At 38.3% G+C, this 22523-nt stretch overlaps 1 protein-coding gene across 1 annotated transcript in view; it reads right to left on the bottom strand.

The window, feature by feature from the left end:
- The window catches only part of Iqcm (IQ motif containing M), a 433038-nt gene that overhangs the window by 227962 nt on the left and 182553 nt on the right, over positions 1 to 22523 (bottom strand). Inside the window, exon 8 of the mRNA XM_051168995.1 lies at positions 12135 to 12193. Within this exon, the coding sequence (XP_051024952.1) occupies positions 12135 to 12193 (59 nt within the window). The remainder of the gene's footprint in view (positions 1 to 12134; positions 12194 to 22523) is intronic.

Here is a 22523-nt window from a genome sequence, read left to right as displayed (position 1 = left end):
AATTTGGAGACAGAGTGTTTCTGGTAGATGCAGCCCACTCCTAACTACCTCATACCAGCTATAATAAGTTAGTGCTAAAGGGGTGACTTCAAGGTGACCTACACAGCCTCTTGCAACTGACCAGACAGAGAACATTGGATAAAGTAAGTAAATTATTCCAGGAGCCCAGATTAGCCTGGGAAAAGGCAGGAGGGTAAGGACTCGATACAGTTGATGTATTTTCAGGCTTACCAGTCAGTGTCTGTGAGTTTACTAGGGATGAAATAGTTTCTTCTAGACTGATTCTACTACCCTGAAGAGGAAGGAATAGCAGACTGCAGGAGAATGAGGCCGGAGCTAAGGCAGGATCTCATGAAGGAAACTGAAGCATCCCATTAGTAGTTCAATCTTCTGAGCTAACAAGAGCCATTTTCCACATTTATCTGTTGATTTGTCTACTTTGAGAAGCTGGGTAATGAATATGATGTGAGAATTCCAAAGAATACCAAACATCTTCACTTTAGACAATTGGAAAAAATAAAATTTGCCAAGCATGGTCCTGTAAGGATAGTATCCAAGTCTATTCTCAGATTGATGATGGCTGAGGATTTACACAACAAAGCAACTGACAAGTGTTAGACCGAGCAGAAAAGGAGTAAAAAATGCCTTCCGAAACTCATTTGCTCTGTTACGTGTTAATTATTTATTTTTATTTGTGTTTACTAGACTAGTGGACCAGGGAATGATTTTTAACATGTCTAAATTTCCAGAAGGTAACTTTCAAGGGTTCATACACAATCTTTGGACACAAGGTGGGTGTATTAGTTACTTCTCATCACAATGACAAAATATCAGATACAGGCAACTTAAGAGGGGAAGGAATAATCTAGGTCAGTATTAGTTAGTTTTAACTGTCAACTTGTCCCAATCCAGAAATAACTGGAAAGAAAGCCTCAATTGAGAACTTATTGAGATGTGCCTGTGACTGTTAATTGATGTAAGACAACAGCCCATTACAGTTGGCACTATTCTCTAGCCAGAGAACAGGATATAAGAACAGAAAGCTAGCTGAGCGCAAGCAAGCAAGTAAGCAGGTGAGCATGCCTACATTTCGTTCCTCTCTGCTCTTGAGAGTGAATGTCACGTGACCAGCTATTTCAGGTTCTTGCCTATGACTTCTCTGCCATGCTCTACTGAACCCAGGAATTGTGAGCTAAAACAAATGGGGGGAATAGGTTTACTGCATGAATTGTCATTGGTTGGTACACAAGTTTGAGAAGACTCCCCTGGGCCCAGATCCACCAGCCTTGATGGTCTTCTTGTAGGTTTCTAGGACCTTCTGGGTCCTACTATTTCCCTATTATCACACCTCTCTCTCATCTGTAGTCCTAATAGAAAGTTCCAGAATCTGTCCCAATCCCCCACTGAATGAAGACTCTCAGAGGAATTTCCTATTGGGCTAATGTCTAATTATAAGTGAGTATATACCATGTATCTCTTTCTGGGTTACATCACTCAGGATGACCATTTCTAGTTCCATCCATTTGCCTGCAAATTTCAAGATTTCCTTTTTTTTTTTTTTTTTTTTTTTTTTTTTTTTTTTTTTTTTTTTTTTTTATAACCGAGTAGTATTCCATGGTGTAAGTGTACCACAGTTTCTTTATCCATTCTTCGACTGAGGGACATCTAGGTTGTTTTGAGATTCTGGGTATTATGAATAAGGCTGTTATGAACATGGTTGTGCAAATGTCTTTGTTGTGTAGTGGAGCACTTTTAGGTATATTCCAAGGAGTGGAATAGCTAGGTCTTGAGGTAGCCCTATTCCCAATTTTCTGAGAAAGTGCCAGATTGATTTCCAAAGTGGTTGTACAAGTTTGCATTACCACCAGCAACGAAGGAGTGTTCCCCTTTCTCTACATCCTTGTCAGCATGTGCTGCCAATTGGGGTTTTGATCTTAGCCAATCTGATGGGTATAAGATGGATCTCAGAATCATTTTGATTTGCACTTCTCTGATGACTAAGGATGTTGAGCATTTCATTAAGTGTTTCTCAGCCATTCAATATTCCTCTGTTGGGAATTCTGTTTAGCTTTGAACCCCATTTCTTAGTTGGGTTACTTGATTTGGTGGTTTTTAGTTTCTTGAATTCTTTATATATTTTAGATATTACCTCTTTGTTAGATGTAGGGTTCGTGAGAATCTTTTCCTAGTCTGTAGGCTGTCCCTTTCTTCTGTTGACAGTGTCTTCTGCCTTACAGAAGCTTCTCAACCTCTTGAGGTACCATTTATTAATTGTTATCCTTAGAGCCTGGGCTCTTGGTGTTCTTTTCAGGAAGTTTTCTCCTGTGCCAATGAGTTCAAGGCTCTTCCCCACTTTTTCTTCTAACAGATTTAGTACCTCTGGTTTTTCCAAATGAAGTTGAGAATTGATCTTTCAAGGTCTTTTCCATGAACAAGGGAGATCTTTCCATCTTCTGATATCATCCTTAATTTCCTTCTTCAGAAACTTGAAGATTTTTTCATACAAGTCTTTCACTTGCTTGTTTAGAGTTACATCTACATACTTTATATTATTTGTGGCTATTGTGAAAGTTATAGTTTCCCTAATTATTTTGTCAGCACAATTGTCATTTGTATACAGCATGGCTACTGACTTTTGGGGGTTGATGTTGCTGAAGGTATTCTCTGGTAGAATTTTGGGGGTCACTTATGGACACTATCATATCATCTGCAAATAGGGATAATTTGGCTTTCTCCTTTCTAATGTGGATCCCCTTGATCTCCTTTTGTTGTCTTGTTACTCTATCTAGCAAGAGATTCAAATACTTTGTTGAAGAGATATGGAGAGAGTGGGCAGCCTTGTCTAGTCTCTGATTTTAGTGGAATTTCCTTGAGTTTCTCTCCATTTAATTTGATGTTGGCTACTGTCTTGCTGTATATTGTCTTTATTATGTTTAGGTATGTGCTTTGTATCCCTGATCTCTCCAAGACTTTAAACATGAATGAGTGTTGGATTTTGTCAAATGATTTTTTTGGCATCTAAGGAGATGATCATGTGTTTTTTTTCCAGTTTGTTTATTACATTATTGTTACATTGTTTATTACATGGATGAATTTCCATATATTGAACCATTGCTGAATTCTTGGGATGAAGCCAACGTGGTCATTGACAACTATTTCTTTAATGTGTTTTTGGATTCAGTTTGCGAGTATTTTCTTGAGTAGTTTTGCATCAATGATCATGAGCGAAATTGGTCTGAAATTCTCTTTGTTGGGTCTTTGTGAAGTATAGGTATCAAGGTGACTGTGGCCTTATAGAATGAGTTTGGTAATGTTTCATCCATTTCATCTGGCCCTGGTCTTTTTTTTGTTGGGAGACTTTTGGTGACTACTTCTATTTCTGTAGGAGAAATAAGATTATTTAATTTGTTTATCTGATCTTGATTCAACTTTGGCAAATGGAATCCATGAAGAAAATTGTCCATTTCCTTTAGAGTTTCAAATTTTGTGGCATACAGACTTTTGAAGTAAGACCTAAAGATTCTTTGTATTTCTTCAGTGTCTGGTGTTATGTCTCCTTTTTAATTTCTGATCATGTTGATTTATGTAGGGTCTCTCTGCCTTTTAGTTAGTTTGGCTAATGGTTTGTCTATCTTGTTGATTTTCTCAAAGAACCAACTCTTGGTTTTGTTGATTCTTTGGATTGTTCTCTTTGTTTCTAATGTATTTGTTGTATTTGTTTCAGCCCTGAGTTTGATTATTTCCAATTGTCTACTTCTCTTAGGTGTTTCTGCTCCTTTTTTCTCCCTAGGGCTCCCAGATGTGTCACTATGTTGCCTATATCAGATGTTTCTAATCTATTTATGAAGGCACTTAGTGCTATGAACCTCCCTCTTAGCACTGTTTTCAATGTGTCCAATAATTTCAGGTAGGTTGTACCTTCATTTTCATTAAATTTTAGCAAGTCCATAATTTCTTTATTTCTTCCCTGATGCGGTTGTCATTGAGTAGAGAGTTGTTCAGTTTCTAAGCTTGAATAGGCTTTTTGTTATTTCTATTGTTGTTGAAGTCCAGCTTTAATCCATGGTGGTCTGATATAATACAATCTTCTTGTATTTGTTGAGGCTTGCTATGTGATCTACTTAATGATCAATTTTAGAGAAGGTTCCATGAGGTGCTGAAAAGAAGGTATAATTTTTTGTGTTTGGGTGAAAAGTTCTATAGATATTTGTTATATTCATTTGATTCATGACATCGTTTAGTGTCATTATTTCTAGGTTTTGCTTCTGTTTCATTGACTTAACTTTGGTGAACATGGAGGGATGAAGTCTCCCACTATTAATGTGTGGGGATTGAGTGTGGTTTAAGCTTTATTAATTTTTTTTTTTCAAACATGGGGGCCCTTGAATTGGGAGCATAGATTTTTAAACATTGCATGTCATCTTGGCTGAATTTTCCTTTGATGAGTATGAAGTGTCCTTACTCACCTCGTTTGGTTAATTTTGGTTGAAAGTCTGTTTTATCAGATATTTGAATGGCTAATCCTGCTTGTTTCTTGTGTCCACTTGCTTGGGAAAACTTTTTCCAGCCTTTTACTGTGAAGTAACGTCTATCCTTGTGGCTGAGATGTTTCTTGAATGCAAAAGAATGTTGGATCTTATTTGTGCATCCATTCAGTTAGTCTGTGTCTTCTTATTGCAGAATTGAGACCATTGATGTTGAGAGATATTAATGACAAGTGACTGTTAAAGTCCCTTGATTTTGAGGTTGGTTGTGGTAGAGTGTTTCTGTGGTTATGTTTTGCTACTTTGAAGTTATCTGTTTCCTCTGTTATCTTGGTTGTAGTTTGTCACTTTAGGTTGGAGTATTCCTTCCATTAAACTTCTATAGGGCCAGATCTGTGGATAGGTATTGTTTGAATTTGTTTTTTTGTCGCGACCCTTCCGACCAGCGGAAAATAAGGACACGACCCGAACGTTCTTCTCCAGGCAGTTTATTCAGGAACCTTTTCAGCAAGCTTCTTCTTTTCCTTCCTTCTTCCTTTTCCTTCCTCCCTTTTTTTCTCCCTTTTCTTCCTCCTCCTCAACACCCCAGCACCCCTTTATATCCTCTGCCTCACCCAATCAGCAGCACTTACGTCGGTAGCTCCAATTGGTTCCCGACAAGGTGGGATGCATACGTCAGAGCAAAGCACGGCCCACAACCCAAATAAGGACTTGTTTACCAGGAGCAGAATTGCAAGTCATTTTGCCTGGCCAGTTGCCAGGTGCCATCTTAGCGAGGGCGATAGCTTCAGCTTCCCACATTTTTTGTCATGGAATATCTTGTTTCCTCCATCAATGACTATTGAAAGTTTTGCTGAGTATAAAATTCTGGCCTGGCATCTGTGGTCTATTAGGGTTTGCAGGACCTCTGCCCAGGCCCTTCTGGCTTTTATGGTCTCTGCTGAGAAGTTGGGTAGGATTCTGATAGGTTTGCCATTATATGTTACTTGGCCTTTGCCCCTTGCTACCTTTAACGTTTTTTCTTTGTTCTGTACATTTTGTGTTTTGATTATTATGTCGTGGGAGGGTTTTCTTTTCTGGTCTATTCTGTTTGGTGTTCTGTAGGCCTCTTGTATTTTATATATATCATTTTCTTTAAGTTAGGGAAATTTTCTTCTATGATTGTGTTGAAGTTATTTTCTGGGCCTTGGAGCTAGGGGGTCTTCTTTTTCAATTCCTATTATCCTTAGATTTCATCTTTTCATGGTGTCCTTGATTTCTTGGATGTTCTGTGTAGAATTTTTCAGAGTTAACATTTGCTTTGATGATTGCATCAAATTCTTCTATTGTATCTTCTACACCTGGGATTCTTTCCTCTATCTCATTAATTCTGTTAGGTTTTTTTTTTTCCGCTAAGTTCTCTCTTTCCCTGATTTCTTCTGTCTGTGCTTTTATTATTTTTTTCTATTTTCATCTTCAGATCTTGAACTATTTTATTGATTTCCTTTATGTAATTGTTTTCATTTTCCTGAATTTCTTCCAGTGATTTCTTTATTTCCTGTCTCAGAGGCTCCTGTCATGGCCTCTCTAAAGACCTTGATCTGTTTGTATGCATCTTCCTGTATTTGTTTATGTATTTGGTTCATTTCCTATATTATCATCTTCATTACTAATGATTTAAGGTCATCTTCTTGTGCTTCAGTTGTGTTTGAGTTCCCAGGGTTGAATTCTCTGGGATAACTCAGTTCTGGATATGCCATACTGTTTTGGCTTTTGTTCTTTTTGTTTTTATGTTGCCCTTTAGTCATCTTGTTGTTTCTGATGTTGGCAGGTAGTTTCTGGTGTCCTTCACTGGTCATTGAGAGTAGTTCATTGGTGAGTGTCTATAGGTTGAGATGCCTCACATGAGAGGATCAGGAAACCCTTCCCTGGATCAGGCAAGTGACTTAGTTTCAGCTCCAGGGAAATTTCCTTCACACCCTGGCCTCCCCACTAGGCCAGCAGAGGCTCGTGCTCAGGAGCTGCAGCCCAAGTTTCAGTCTGAGGTAGAGAAGGTTCTATCTGCCTTTGGCAGGACTTTGGAGACCCTGCCCTCGGCCACTGGGGCCCTGGGACCTCGGTTCAGTTTGCTGGGAGCATGTGAGCCACTCGCTCTCATATGCTTCCCCCAATTCTTTCTCTGTCTTTCTCCAGCCTTGGGACCTAAGTTCATTCTGTCAGAGAGATGGGGAACAATGCTGTAGCCGAGAATGTGTCCACAGCTACCTGTGCCCCCTGTGTGGGCCCTGGGTCCCTCTGTGGACTGGCAGGGTGATCTCACATCAGATCTATCGCAATCCACACTATGGATTTTGCTCTGGATCAGCAGACACTAATGTTGGTAGTTTGTAACCCACAGTTCAGCCAGAGAGAGTGTAGGTATCACCTGATAGGCTGTGCTGGATTTTGGAGACACAGCCCCAGGTCACTAGACCATGGAGTTTTCTGTGGACTGCAGGGGGGTGGTCTGGGGTCAGATCCATCCATTCTCCTGGGTTTTCTCCTGGGACAGCAGATCCAGATGCTGGTGCTTCACTGCCCATAGTTCAGTCCCAGATACAGAGTCAGTGATACTGAGCACAGCAGCAGTTTAGAATCGGGTTTGCAGCCAGTCTCTCAGGACTGGACACTCATCATCCATGGAGCAGTGGGATGACTGGAGGACACACCCACTTGTGCTGTGCACCATGTGGACCCCTCTCACTTTGGGCTCTCTAGGTCGTGTGGTCTGTAGCTCCAGCCCAGTTTCTAGGCTCTGTTTTGCTGTTCAGACACTTTGTATAGTTGGCACTGCCATCTTGTATCCTCTTCTTTTTCCATTTTCTTACCAGGATTCTTTTCAATATGAGCAACTTTCCCCAGAAGCTGCCTCCCAACGCTCACATAAAGATCAGCTTTATGAACAGGTCTCTACAAGAACACACCTCACTCTAGTGTTATGGCTAATGAGGTTATGTCTGAAACACGGTGCTGTTTCTAATGCTACACACTTCCTGAGTCATTGACTGCAGTGAACGTCTGTTTCTCTTCTGTATAGTGCTTCCCCTTTCTATGAGGGTCTGAGCTTCTCCAACTCCAGTCACTTGGAATCCTACATGGCCTCTTTAGGGATGATCCTGTCTAATGAGCCCTGAAGCCATCCATAAAACTGTTCATTAGTTTATTTTCATTGTTTAGGGAGTGTTTCTCATTTTGTGTGAAAGTAGGAAATGAATTAAAGGCCTAGGAAAACAGTTACTTTTCTGGCCATGGGTGGGTGGGTGGTGTAGAAAGAGAAATTGAAACTAGGAGCTGAAAAGCTTGCTTCACCACACACTGCCACCATGCTTGTAGCTTGCCATAGCTACAACTTTGAAAGTTGACTCTCACCATCCTGTGTGTTTCACATTTAAGACATGAACCCTCAACTTGTTGCTCCAGTAGTTATGGCAGCCTGTTGCCATGTTTCCCCATCAGGACAGTGATGAATTTTTAACCCTCTGGAATGATACCCCAAATAAACACTTTCTTCTATAAGTTGCATCAGTCATGGTACAGTATCACAATAATACAAAACTAAGTAATGCAAAATCTGGTACAAGAGAACAGGCTATTTCTGTGACAGGCTTCACCATGCTACTTTTTAGTGGATTGTGAAAGGTTTCCATGGGTGTACCTGAAGAGCAATGAAAGTCTGTAAGAGTCCAAGAGATAGTACAGAGAGCAATGCAGACTGCACAAGCCTTTCTCAATAGATTTAAGAGAGGAGCAATACTAATAGCTGGGCCAGAAACCAACTATTCCTATTATATTTTGGCAACAAATGTGGTTCTTTCTGCCCATGTCCTAAGAATTTCCCTGAGGCTACAATTAAAATCATGACTGACTAACTTTTTGATGAGTTTTCAGGACAGACTAATAGTGATTAGCAATCATGTAGCTCTACAATGGTACATAAGAAATATAAGATAGATAGAGGGAAAAATGAATACCACAAGCTTAGTGGTACAGCCAAGTCTTATGGTAGAAGAGAGGCTACAATTGTTAAGGATATGAGTGGCAGTAAAGGAGGGGACTGATCTGCATGAGAATACAGTGTGTTTTGGGGGAGGGGAGTGGCAGGATCCTATCTACCACCCTGAGCTGCCAAAGAGAGTTTCTGCTTCTGGAAGGCAACTGTAACCAAAGCTGATGGTAGTGTGGTTCAAGGGTCCAGGGCCATGCCAAGCTGGCCATCATCCTGGCAGTGTCATCCATTTGCTGCTAGTTTCAGAGTTGAGAAACATAAGGGCTCAAAGTATCATTTCCATGGTCTCTGAGTACCAGTGCACCTATGTTCTGTGTGGCAGGGAAGTCCCTAGGTGCAAGAGTCCCTGAGATGCCAAAAATGAAGCCGCAGAAGGGAAGCCTGTGTTGTGCTGCAGAACACAAGGTGTTAACCATGCCAAAGTCATGAGAATCTGCCAAGGGGAACTGCAGACTAGGAGTAGAATGAGTCCAGGAGACACGCATGTTACAGGCAGCAAAGCTGGAGGACCAGCTCCACTTAAACCCTTTGATATTGGACACAGAGCTAGAGAGCTCAGTGTTCGATTCTGTTAAGTATAAGTGAAAAATAGATTAAACCTAGAGAAATTACAAAATTTCAAATAGTATTCTCAGAAAGGAGATTTCACTTTGAGTGTCAGTGCTAAATATAAAATGTTATATGTCGTTAAGAAAATTATAGATGTATGTATAAACAAGTGTAAAATTAATGCATACACTTTATTTTCTAAAAAAAAAATAAATAAAAACAAAAAATTGTCTCCTGTTTGAGTATAATTCTTAGGCTCAGAAATATAACATTACAAATTTCAGTTCAGAAAATAAAATAAAGCCCCAAAAATGTTAGTTAGTCAATTCTGACTGAAAACTGACTGGTTTTCTTCAAAATGTTTCTTCTTTTCCCTTAAAAATAGTTTGGACTTTTTCAAATATATCTTAAACTTATCGATTTCTGTCTTCTGAAGCTTACACAGAGCTTAAAAGCTTCCAGGGTTATCCTTAAAGATGTCTTCGTTAAACCCATCCATTCAGTGCTCAGGGACTCGGCATAAGAGGGAGGAGCCGTAGGTGATGTCTAAGGAACTGTCTTCCAGACATAACAGGTCATATAAAATCAGAGAGTCTGTGTAGCACACACAAGACCTGTGTAGCTTCAAACAAAAAGGCCCCAGCAGCGATATGGATATGGGGTTCCTCTCAGCTCCCAGCACTGTGTTGGGATCTAGGTCCTACCCCTAACCAAGAAGCTATTTGTACTTGGTACCCACTAGCAAAGGGAAAATAAATTTTCTCCAATAAACTGTCATTTATGTATATCAACCAGACTAAAGAGCAGGCCTTATGCCCAGGAGTAGTTGAACAGTACAAAAAAGAAAAAGAAAAAGAAAAGAAACTTTTTTTTTAATGTGTGTGCTTTTTATTTTGTTTTGTTTGGGCTTTTTATTTTTATTTTTTTTATTTTTTGTATTGCTGGAGTTTTGTTTACTTGCTTTTATTTTCACTTTTGTTTTGTAAGAGAGAAAAAGAACATAAATTGCCTGAGAAGGAGGGTGGGGACAACCTAGGAGAAGTTGGGGGAGGAGAAAATGTAATCAAAATATAATGTACAAGTTTTTTTAATTAAAAAGGGGGGCGGGGAATGGTTCAGAACGTAAGAACAATTCCTGCTGTTCAGAAGGCTGAGGTTGGTTGTCCAACATCCACGGCAAGTGGCCCACAGCCACGTAACTACAGTAGCACCTGATGCCCTTCTCTAGTTTCTGCAGTCATTTGCACAAACATGCACATATACACACAGGTGTAACACATTTGAATAAACAAAGACTTTTGTTCAGATAGCAAACATTTTTTACTTCATAAATTCTCATCTATAAAATATATATTTAAATAAATATTGAACATATCTGATACATACATAACCCCCACAAGGATAATAACCTACAGGTTGAAAACTGCTGCTCTAAGCAGATGGTAACTTATATGAGGAAATTTTTAGAAGTCAGATTAGCTGGCTCATTCTAGGTGAGCAGCTACAATAAATGATAATATCTGAGAATGTGTAGTTTCTTGTTATTAATAGGGCTAGAATATTTTAGTTTAGTAACACAAGGAAAAAGGTTTCCCACTCAAACTAACCAGCCGAAGAATACTTGTAAGAAAACACTATCATATTCTTTCAAAATGGCTCACATGTAACAGTTCAAAATGCATTATTTTTAGAACAGGGTTATTTATGGAAGTTAAAATAGCACCCAATTAACAAACATAGGTTGGTTAGGTCTTCTATTTCTTGTGTTATTGTTTTTTTCCTACAAAATTTAATTTTTGTCTCTTAGTTGAATGTAATTGTCATGAAGGATTTTTTACACATTGGCTTATTTTTCTTTTCATGTCCACAAAATATTAAAAAATGCCCTTTCTTTTATTCCTGGTATCATTAATTTGTATCTTCTCTCTTCTTTTTGAAAATCAATTGTAAGAAAAGCTTATAAATTTCATTTATCTTTTCAATGAACTAACTTTGTAGTTGTTAATTGCTTCACTCTTTATCTCAAATTTCATTGTTTTCTTTTGCTTTTTGTAATGCATGCTGCCTTTTAAAAAAAAAAACAAATAATGTGTTTTCTATAGTTGCTGGATATGGGTTCATTTACATCTGCATCGGCTAAGTTAATTGATGGTTTGTGTACGGAGAGGTTCTATCTTTATAAACATCTTCTCAGGAATAAAATTTGCCTTAAGATACACTTATCCCCAAAACCAGAGTATTTCCTTAAAGATTTGTTTTTATAGTTAAATATGTGTATAGGTGAAGGGGTTGTGCACATGTGGGCTGTTAGCTGTGAAGGCCAGAAAGGACATCAGATGTCCTGAAGCTACGGTTACAACCTGATGTGAATGCTAAGGGACTGAACTAACATCTTCTCAGGACCACTGCACAATATCTTCAGCTTTGATCCTCTCCTTTTAACATAACCAACTAAGCCAACTAAAAATTACTCATACAATTGGTTGCTTTATATTAGACTCTGTGGTTTGTTCTGCATATGAACAGTTCAGGGACCACTTAAGAATTTGAGAAGAGCTTGTATTCAAACACAGAACTCTGCTGTTGAACTATTCTTCTTTGTAGGATTCCATAATCAGTTTTCAGCTACTCCACAGTCCCAGATTCTCCAGTAACACTAATAAATATATGTATAACACACAACACACACACAAACTGAACCTTTTCAGAAAATTTGCTCTGCAAGCAAAGGCTCTGATTTTAAATCTCCAGAACCCATGGAAAAAGTCCCACACCTGCATTATGGCACAGAAACAGGTAGATCTGGAGAACTCGCTGGCCAGCCAGGCGAGCTGAAATGAGGTTTTGGTTCAGTGTGAATCCTTGTCTCAAAGTAGCAAGGAGACAAGTAACAGAGAAAGGTACCCAACACCCTACTCCTGCCTTAGCATGCACATATAGATTCACATACTTGCACACATGCAACATACACATTGAGCTCTCAACAGCCTCTACTGCCTTATACTTCAGTATTAAAGCCACCAGGCATATTGCCAAAAAATAAACACTAGATTTATGTTTTTCTTCTGTTGGCTTACTCTTTTTCTGGCTTCTGTTCTGGCTTGATAGATTGTACTTCTTTCTTCTTATAGGGTTTCTAGAAAGAGTTGAAATAATAGGAAAATAACTTGACTACCTGTAAATTTTTAATTTCATTTGTGTTGTTATATTTTCAAGTAGATAATAAATCCTTATAATAAATATATATTTATATTCATGATCTATATAATAAACCCAAAGTGCCATATAAATGCTACATATGCTTAAAGGAGAGTAATTGCTGAATCTTCTTCAGTGTCTTTTGCACCATGAAATATAACTCCTAATAATAATTTTAATGAGCAAGTATTTTTATAAATGTAATAGATAAAAATTTATTTAACTCTGTCTTACAAAAGAACTGATGAACATTTAACAAAATATGCCACCTATGAAAAATGAAAACTTTCAATCAGGTTAATGGGAAAATATAAGAAGAGGAATGATGAGGAATATTTCCTGATATTATTTGGTATGTCTATCAGATTTGGTTATCAAATTCCTAGGTGTCAAAAAATTACGGGCTAAAATACAGTACTCTCAAATTCTTAAAGCCCCAATCCAAAAGTATGTTTATATTTTTAGCAAAAGCTTCCAAAAAAGTGTGAGACCCAGGCGTGAGCCCTAATCCAACAGAAAAAAAGGAACAGTCACCAGAATAAGGCCCTGTGATGACACAAGGCTAAAAAAGCTCCAACTAAGCAGAGAGAAATCCTCTTGCTGGCAGCTTAAGCTTAGACTTTGAGCCTCCAGAGTTATAATAATAATTAACTCTATTGGTTACACCATACACAACCCTAGAATACAAATGTAAATGCCCAGAAAAGCAGTTCAATAAGAGAAGCCATCTTATGCTCAGTGAAAAATGTCTTCTACACGTAGTTCAAAAAATGACCGGTGTAAGGTGCCTGCATCACTCTCAGTGCTTATACAACAATGTTTAATGCACGTTTCTTATACATCCCTTAATGCTAACCAATGAAAAGGCTACGTGGGAAGATAATCACGTGCTCACTTTGAATAACTCTGACCAGTGTGAGCCAGGAAGGAAGCTGATCCATTTCAACCTCTCTATAATTGCTCATGATACTTACTTTGTATAAAACAGCTTTTGAAAATATATAAGGGTAAGAAACTTGAAGTAATCTTGATAATTGAGTAAAAAATGAAGTCAATTCATGGAAGGTTTTGTGGTGTGAGGTAACCTGGTAAACGCATCTTTACAATTCACAGTTAATCTTCAAGTGTGTTTTTGATAACTGAAGCTAAAAATGTCTTATATAAGTTCTCAGAAAATCTGAAAGGCAACATGGAGATTAAATGTAAAGAAGTTACATGTGTGCTGCAAAAATACTCAGTTTTAATAGCTAGGTTGGGTTTTTTGCTTTGGTTTTGGTTTTTCGAGACAGGGTTTCTCTGTGTAGCCTTGGCCGTCCTAGACTCACTTTGTAGACCAGGCTGGCCTCAAACTCACAGAGATCCATCTGCCTCTGGCTCTTGAGCGCCACCATGCCCGGCATACCTAGGTTGTTTTTAAAATGTTTAAATTATAGCTTGTACCCACAAAGCTAAGTTTTATTTTGTATTATATTTCTCTCAGATGCAGTCTTAGCTGTACAGGTTCCTACTCTCTCATAGCATCTGTTTCTAAGAACTAAGACTCTTTTTTCTACTCTAGAAAACAACAACATCATAAGTGAAGTCATGCCTTGTTTGTCTTTCTGGGTCTGGGCTCTCTTACTCAGGATGACTTTTTTTTTTCTAGTACCATCCATTTGCATGCAAATTTCATGATAGCATTGTTTGTAACAGCTGAGTAATACTCCATTGTGTAAATGTACCACATTTTCTTTATCCATTCTTCAGTTAAGGGACATCTAGGTATTTTCCAGACTCTAGCTATTATGCACATAGTTGAGCAAGTGCCCTTGTAGAATGATGAAGCATCCTTTTGTTATATGCCAAGGAGTGCTATGGCTGGGACAAGATATATTGAGTTCTATTTTTCTGAAAAATTGCCATATTGATTTCTAAAGTGGCTGTACAAGTTTGCACTCCAACCAGCAATGGAGGAAGGAGTGTTCCCTTTGCTCCACATCCTCACCAGCATCTGCTGTCACTTGTGTTTTGATCTTAGCCATTTTGACAGGTGCAACATGGAATCTCAGTCACTTTGATTTGCATTTCTTTGATAGTTACAGATTTTGAACATTTAAGTGTTTCTCAGCCATGTGAGATTCTTCTGTTGAGAATTCTCTGTTTAGATCTGTATCCCATTTTAATTGCACTATTTGATTTGCTGATGTTTAGTTTCTTGAGTTCTGTATATATTTTGGATATTAGCTTTTAAGTAAAGAATGATTATGCTACAATCTACAGACCCAGAGAGGATAAATAACAAGGAGAGCTCAAGGTGGCACACATTGCAGACGGACTTTGAGTGGGTGGGCATGGGAACAGGAAGGATCAGGGGGAAGGAGAGAGCATTGGGAGAAATAACTGAAATGAGAGGGGAGCATCTGGGATAAGATATAAATACTTACTGCAGCGGAAACTCCTTGGGATCTATGAGGATGACCCTAGAGAAGTCTCCTAGTAGTGGGGGATATGAAGCCCAAAGTGACCATTTTCTGAAACCAGGAAAAGCTCTTAGCAATGGGACTGGGACATCAACCCACCCACAAAACTTTCAACTTGCATCTGTCCTGCCTGCAAGATGTTGTGGCATATAAAGGTGGCAGAATTTATGGTAGTGACCATCTAATGACTGGTTGAGGCCCATTGCCATGAGAAGGAGCTCCTGCCTGATGCTGCTCGGAAAAACGGGAACCAGAGGCAAGATAGCCCAGAGACCCAGAGTATAACCAAACGTGACTGGGCTGGGGGAGCCAATGAAGTGATTCCTAATGGCATTCTGCTACACTCATAGATCAGCTCCCAGCCCAATGTAACTAGAGAAGCATCATCCAGTAAGTGATGGGAGCAGATGCAGAGACCCATAGCCAAACACTGAGCAGAGTCAGGGGAGCCCTGCAGGAGTGGAGAGAGGATCATCAGAGACAGTGAGGCTGAGGATGCCAGGAGAACAAGACCTACATAATTAACTGAACAAGGCTCATAGAAACTGAAGCCACAAGAATGGACTGTGTGTAGGTCTGAGCTAGGTCTTCTGCATATACATTAAGCTGTGTGGCTTGATGTTCTTGTAGGACGCCCAGCAGTGGGAGTGGGGGTTATCTCTGACTCTTTTGCCTGTTCTTAGGACCCTTTTCTTCCAACTGGGTTGCCTTGTCCAGCCTTGATATGGATATCTGTGCATAGTCTTGGTGTAACTTGTTTAGCCGTGTTCAGTTGATGTCCCTGGAGGGTCTGCCTTTTTTAAAAAAGAGAAACAAGAGTGGAATTGGAGAAGAGGGGAGATTGAGGGGAGGGACTGGAAGGAATGGAGGGAGGGGAATTGCTCTCAGCATGTAATGTATGAGAGAAGAGTCTTTTAAAAGAAAAAAAGGTAGAAAAGAAAACAAGAACATGGAGAACAGATTGGTACTTTCAGAATATCTGGACCATACATTTTTTTTCAAAGTGAACAGCTACTCAAAAAATAATCATTTTTAAATTTATGTACAACTTATAATTGATACTAAACCACGAAGTCATATCTTTGCTGTTGCCTTTATGATGGTCCCTGACAAATATCCATGGCTAATGGCTCGTAAAACTTAATTTTTAATTTTTGTATTCCATACTTTTATGGGGACAGCTTTTGGCTTGGAACACTCTGTCCTTAAGTGAGGGCACTAAGTTTACTGCTATTATGCTTTGTTCTCTGTCTTCCTACTTGTTCAAACAAACCAAATTGCAAGTTCTCCATAACGAAGTACCCAGTGTGAGGACCTCCCTCTCAGGATGCCTTCACGTTCTACCCCTTTCCTCTTCCGCAATCTCACAGGAGTCACTTTCTCCATCTGTGTCCCTTTCTTATTTCCTGTGCTACCTAGAAAAGATTTGACGACTTGGTTTTTGTTTGGTTTTCTGGAGAATTTGTTGTTTTTTTGTAGTTTCCTTTTTGCAAAGTGAATATCAGTTTGTATTAAGGGGTTTCCCCCTAAGCTTTAGTCTTCTACACTCAAATCTCCAGTATGCTCTGCCTTGGTATTTCCACTCCATTTTCTCTTGAAATGCCTTTTCTTTGCACAGCTGCCACCTGCTTCTTCAACTTCCTTAAGTTTCTTCTTTCTGCCTGGAAACACAGCTTTCATATTCCCTAAACACTTGGCTGAAGAGTATATAAGCTGTTAATAAAACTCTTCTGACACAAATTTGAATTCTTTTCTGTAACAACCTGAATAGATTTATCTCCCATTACTTCCCAGACTCCTTCCCCCACATATTCCCTCAAATATCAGAACTAGCTGGCACTGAGACTCACTTCTGGAATTTACACAATATTATTACACCTCAGGCTTCTTTTTAGAAAAACAGCTGTCTAAGCCATCAATCCCCATCCTTTTTCCAAATTTTGTTTTTTTTTTTTCTTTCTGACAGTTCATCATAGTATAATAATTAAACTCTTACACTGATTAACTATAGAACTTCTTCAGCCTTTCACTTTGCATCTCACTGCTAGACAGATTGCTATTTTACTCTACTGCTGCGAATTTCTGAAATATATTTGCTATAAAAAGGTACTCTATAATTGAGATGCTATTCCCTAGCACCCCAAATGTGGTTAAAGGGGTATTTTCTGAGTCATAAAGAGTTTTCATAGTTTTAAACAGTCTTGTGTCCCTGCCAGAGTACATAAAAAACATGATTTATAAACATATAGTTCAAGGTAAAATGATAAGTTTTCAAAGACTCAACCGATATATATATATATATATTTACACATCAAAATATGTGAAGTCAACTGAGAAGCTTTTCTGCCAGACTGGACTACCAACAGCAGCTTTTCTGTGGAAGTCAGCCATGCCCCCAAAACTGTGAAGGAGCAGTGATCTACAGTTCTTACAGCTCTACTGCTTGCAGTCTGAGAAGTGACTTGAACAGGAAAAACTGCCAATCATTGGCACACGTGCAGCATCAAAAGTCACTAGATACATTTTGGGGGGGATTCGTATAAGTCATTCTTTTTGTATTCGTGAAATTAAGGGTGCCCCAGAATTCACAGGAACCAGAGGCAAGCTTTGAAAGCATGCAAGTACCTTCGACATGTGCAGTAAAACTCAAAATAAACTCATGTTTCTAAAATCTGCTCCAAGAACCGAACTAACCTCCATAGAAAGGTGATCTCAATCGCAGCACTTTGTTTTGTATCTTTACAATAAAGGAGGCATGCCAAAAAAGAAGGCTGGTAACTCTACACTAGCTATTGGTCTTTTAAAACAGGGGAACTTATACAAGGTGCCTCAGCAAAGCATCACTTTAGCCTCCCCTAAGAACCAGAACTTAGGGATTTACTCCCTTACAAAGACTTTTGTTTGTCTTTTCTCATTCCAGATACTGAGCCTAGGGTCTTCCACATACCAAGGACGCACTCTACCGTCAAGCCACAGCTCCCCGTACTCAGGATTTAAACACAGCACTTAGATAAAAAAGAGGATAGCTGACTGCTTCCCAACTAAGTCTTTCCAAAAGACTTAGGTATTTGTAAAAAGGTTAGGAGAATGCCATTCTAGCAAATCCTAGCACCATACAAAAATAATTCTAAAAACATAAAACTAAACTATATTTTTAATTAAATGACTGAGATAATAGAAAAATAAAACAGAATTTCATTCTAGTTGAAAGCAACAAAATGGTGAACTCACTATTTTATGAGTTTGGAGCTGTCTCTCTGGAAGATCGTGTGAGTTAATTCTCATTGTCAATCTTATTGGACTGAGAACCCTTAGGAGACTAAATAAGGCATGCTTCTGAGTCTGCCTGTGATGATGGGTTTCCAGAGACCAGAAATGGTAAGATTCTAAAAGGCTCTGACCTAATGAATCAAACTAGTCCCTTGATGGACTCTAATTTGATGGTTATCAGTAGAACAGTAAAAGGTAGGAGGAGATGTAACCTTGTTGAAAGACATATGTCACTGAAGACATGTCCCCGCAGCTATATATTATATTATATTTATTATATTATATTTATTATCTCAGTTTTCTGCCAGTCCATGATGTGAACCATTGTACCCTACCTTCCCTTCCTGTCTATAAGAGACTGAACCCTCTGAAATGGTAAGCCAAAATAAGTCCTTCCTCCCTAAGTTGCTTCTGTCATGTCACTGCAGTGAGAAAAGGAACCAATACAGACATGATGCGGTAGCTCCTGGTGGCCTAGCCTCTAGAATCTGTTCTTACCAATTTGCTTCTAAGCCTAGAGTTAATTTCTAACTCTCTTAATCTATCTAAGTTGTAATTATTTAGCTAATACATATAATACATAAAATGTGAGCGTTGCACCCATCTATGAGATGCTCCATGATTTCTCAACATTTGAACACTATTTAGCACTTAAGCCAGAGCAAATGTGTCTGTTTTTTCTTATACGTCATTATTTTGTTGTATAACATTCAAAAACCACTTTATTCTACTTTCTTTAAATGCACAGTTTACTATCATCACTTAAAGACGGCATGCTATGCAGTAGTAACGTATCAAAACGCTGTCTTAGCACCCACTGATCAACCTCTCTCAGCTCACTGGCTCACTTATTGGTTGGAAACTTTGTTTCTATGGTGGCTAATTTCTGCTGCCCTTTGCATATTATGGATATTAATATTATCCTCTGATCTGAGGTCTTACTAGAAAATAATTTCCTGTATTCTATAGGCTGTTGATTCAGCTGACAGTTTCTTTTTGCTAGTACAGAAGATTTTTAATTTCATGAGTCCCACCTGTCCATTTTGTTTCCTCTCTATTGTAATTTTGTTCAGAAATATGTTGCCTGTAGATATGTCTTAAATTTTCCCCTATGTTTCTTCTATCAGTTTCAGTGATCCCAATATTAAATTAGGGTCTGGGATCAAGTTTGAAATTAATTTTTGTATAGGGTAAGGCTGCTGTGAACAGAATGTCTTTTCTGGTTTATTTCTCAGCAAATTTGTTTTTGCTGTACATAGAAGCAACTGATGCTTTTTTATGTTGATTTTTGTATCTTGATACATTATTAGAAGTATTTATCAGAGGCAAGAGTTTTAGATGGACTTCACTCTTTTCAGTACAAAATGTTGTCACAGATAAAAAGGAATAGCTTTAGTTTTCCTTTCTAACCTAAGTTTAATTTATAACATTATGCAAAATGATAGTGATATAGTTAGATTTTAAATTGATCTGTATTAAGCAATTTTATGTGTTTTCCATCTTCACCTCATTTAGAAATCTCCAGGACTTAACCGCACTGGAATTTCAAACTGGAAATCATATGGACTGGTCAAACTCTACTTCAGCCTACTTGTCACTTTGGAGGACATTGATAGGAAATTGTCTGGAACAGGGTTCTTCAAATGTTTACAAATCGCTTTGAATTTTATTCTAAGGCACAGACATGCTTACTTGGATGGAAATCTCATATTACTGACTCTGTCCAGGGTAAGCCATGAGTGAAAATTCTTTTATATCAAAGCAACTAACATATCTTCTAGACAAACTTTGACTCTCGCTATAATTACATGTCATTATGCAATAATGGGGGTTTTGATACATTTCATGAGCAACTTACCAACTTTCAAAAAATTCATTACTACAATACCACATAACTAAATCAAAATAGGTTGTGTACATTTCAGCGTCTGTCAAGAAACTCAACCTGTTGCGTTATCACTATCTCAAAATCTCACAAAAACTAACATCACAGAGAATCATCTTTTTTAAAATGCATCTCAAACATCAAAGAGAGGAGAAGGCCTCATAAGTCAGTGCAGATATTCTACTTCAATAAATCAGGTTGGGATCAAAAGGCTTATATTTCTAACAAGTTTTTATATGCTAACAGTGCTAGGGACACCTGGACCACACAGAAAATAGAAGAGCTGAGTATATATTTATACTCCTCAAGATATCCTAAAAGGTTTTATTTAAAGAGAGCCAGCCGGAAGATTAGAACACGGTGACACACGGCTTTCACAGCATCTGCACCGTGTACCATGCCTCCAACCTTCCGACTTTTTCACAAAGTGTCCTCTTGTTTCATGGTAACAGAATGTGGACCATGAAAGTGCAGTGGATTCTCCATGCAGTGTATGACATCACAGGACCTTCACCGTCAGCTACATTGGCAACTTCTGGCTCGCTCTCGTTTTATGGAATCATTTGAATGAGTTACCAACAATAAGATCTCTTATTTGATGGTACAATACGTACAGCTAAATTTCTGGTACATTCATAATTTAATTTTCTCAAATTATTAATCTGTATACTTAATAAACTGTTAACATCTCCATTACTATAATATCTTTTTTTAAGTATGTCATACTATATATTTTAATAAACCATGCCAAATTCTTTACAAAAAGACTTAAATCCTTCAACAAATTAATGACATAGTAACAGCACTAACTGATCAACCCCTTTCTGCAGTCTGGCTACAGCACTCTCAGGGATTTCACATAGAACTGCCTACTTCTAGTTGGTTACTGATTTGGTTTTCTTTTCTGAATTTCTTTGTTAACAGAAGAAGTGACTATCTTCAAAAATCTAAAACTAATGCTTCTTTAAATGGTGACTCAACAATATATAACAAAGTAAAATATAAAATAAAGCAAGGTACATCCATTTCTTCTTATAATAAGCTAGAAATAGCCAATAAAATAGAATCCTAAATACTGTGCATAACATTCTATTAAAAATGATGTACTGGTTCAAAAAAATGTACATGTGTGCATATACACAGGGAGCATATGTATATGTGTCTACATGTGTGTGTATGTGGGGGTTAAATGTATTTATGTATAGTCAAGCATAATGTTGTATATACAGGGGGTATAGGTGTGTCCATGTATGTATGTATATATATGCACAGGGGCATATATGTGTATATGTATGCACATGTGTGTACATACATAGTGTTGTATATGTTTGTGTTTGTGCATGTAAACCCTACTTTTCTCATCTTCCATTAACTCCTTTTATCACTATTACTGCAAACAAGTAAACATTTTCTCAACTGAGACAGACATTTGAAAACCTTAGGAAACAAACACATTTTTATTATCACATATGAAAAACAAATCTAAGCTTTCTGATTTTTGGTGTCTTACCTGGTCTGTTCTAATCACCCAGGCCAGTGTGTTGGCCTCTGTCTCCCCCTCACTGAGAACATCCACATCTCATACTACAAACATAGGCCCAACCGGTAGAGATTTCCTGAGCAACTTCTATTTGTCCTCTTCTAAAAACTCAAATTTTTCTGAATTCCTGAACATTTTTGGCCTGAAAACTTTGAAATGCAGGCTCACACATAGCTGTGTAACTACAGAAATCCCCAGTTACTGCTACTGCTGCTGCTTGGGCTACAAACCACTGCCCTTTTGTAGTTCGAAATCACGCTGACATCCTAGGAAACTACAGCTGTGTGACTAAGAAAGGTCTTTTCCTAATCCATCCACTGATCATTGAATACATATTTATAAAGATTATTTTACTAACCAATATTAAAAGTAAATCATGACAATTTAAATCAACACATAACGTGAGGCCATAAATCAAACGTCTTCACCTTGGCTGCTGTCACTTTGTCTACGCACTATTACACTGACGCTTCATTCATATTCAGCAGCCGTGTCTGGTGCATTTTGTTTGATGAAAACAACCTAATTAGTGCTAAACCTTCCCTAGTTCATAAATTTATTCCTAAGAACATTAAAAGGAAGTCAAGTGAGACATGTTCAGTAACAGATGTTTGCCTTTTTTGGCTGCCTTTTTACAGTTTGTTCTCTTTCATTACTTTTTAAGAAATTTAGTTAATGTTCCTTTACTAGAGAACAAGTGTACCTAGCTTCCCAGGCGGTGGGGGAGGTGGGGATTCCCCAGGGCATGCACAGCCTGTTCCTTTCCTTCACCTAATAGCTGCTCAAATGTGCTCTGTACACAACTTCCAGTGCCTCCATCCTAACGCCAGAGACAACCACAGCTTAACCACACAATAGTAATAATAGCATAATGTGACCGGCAGCCACGTAAGTAGACCCACTGCCAACACCATTGCTAATGCCTGGGAGCCTCACGCTCCTCAAATGTCCTTCCCACCTGAAGGCATTTCAGAACAACAGGGCAATTATTATTATTGAGAAATCTGCCTAGATATATTGGTTTCCACAGAAAATAAAGGGGTATGAAACAACTCCACAAAGTGAAACTCCAATGGCCTTTTATATGGGAAATGTAAGAATCGTATACTAAGAT

Source organism: Acomys russatus, chromosome 26, assembly GCF_903995435.1.
Source record: "Acomys russatus chromosome 26, mAcoRus1.1, whole genome shotgun sequence".
Lineage (NCBI taxonomy): Eukaryota > Metazoa > Chordata > Mammalia > Rodentia > Muridae > Acomys > Acomys russatus.
Note: the sequence above shows the minus strand (reverse complement) of the source record. Positions and strands in the feature narration are given on the sequence as shown.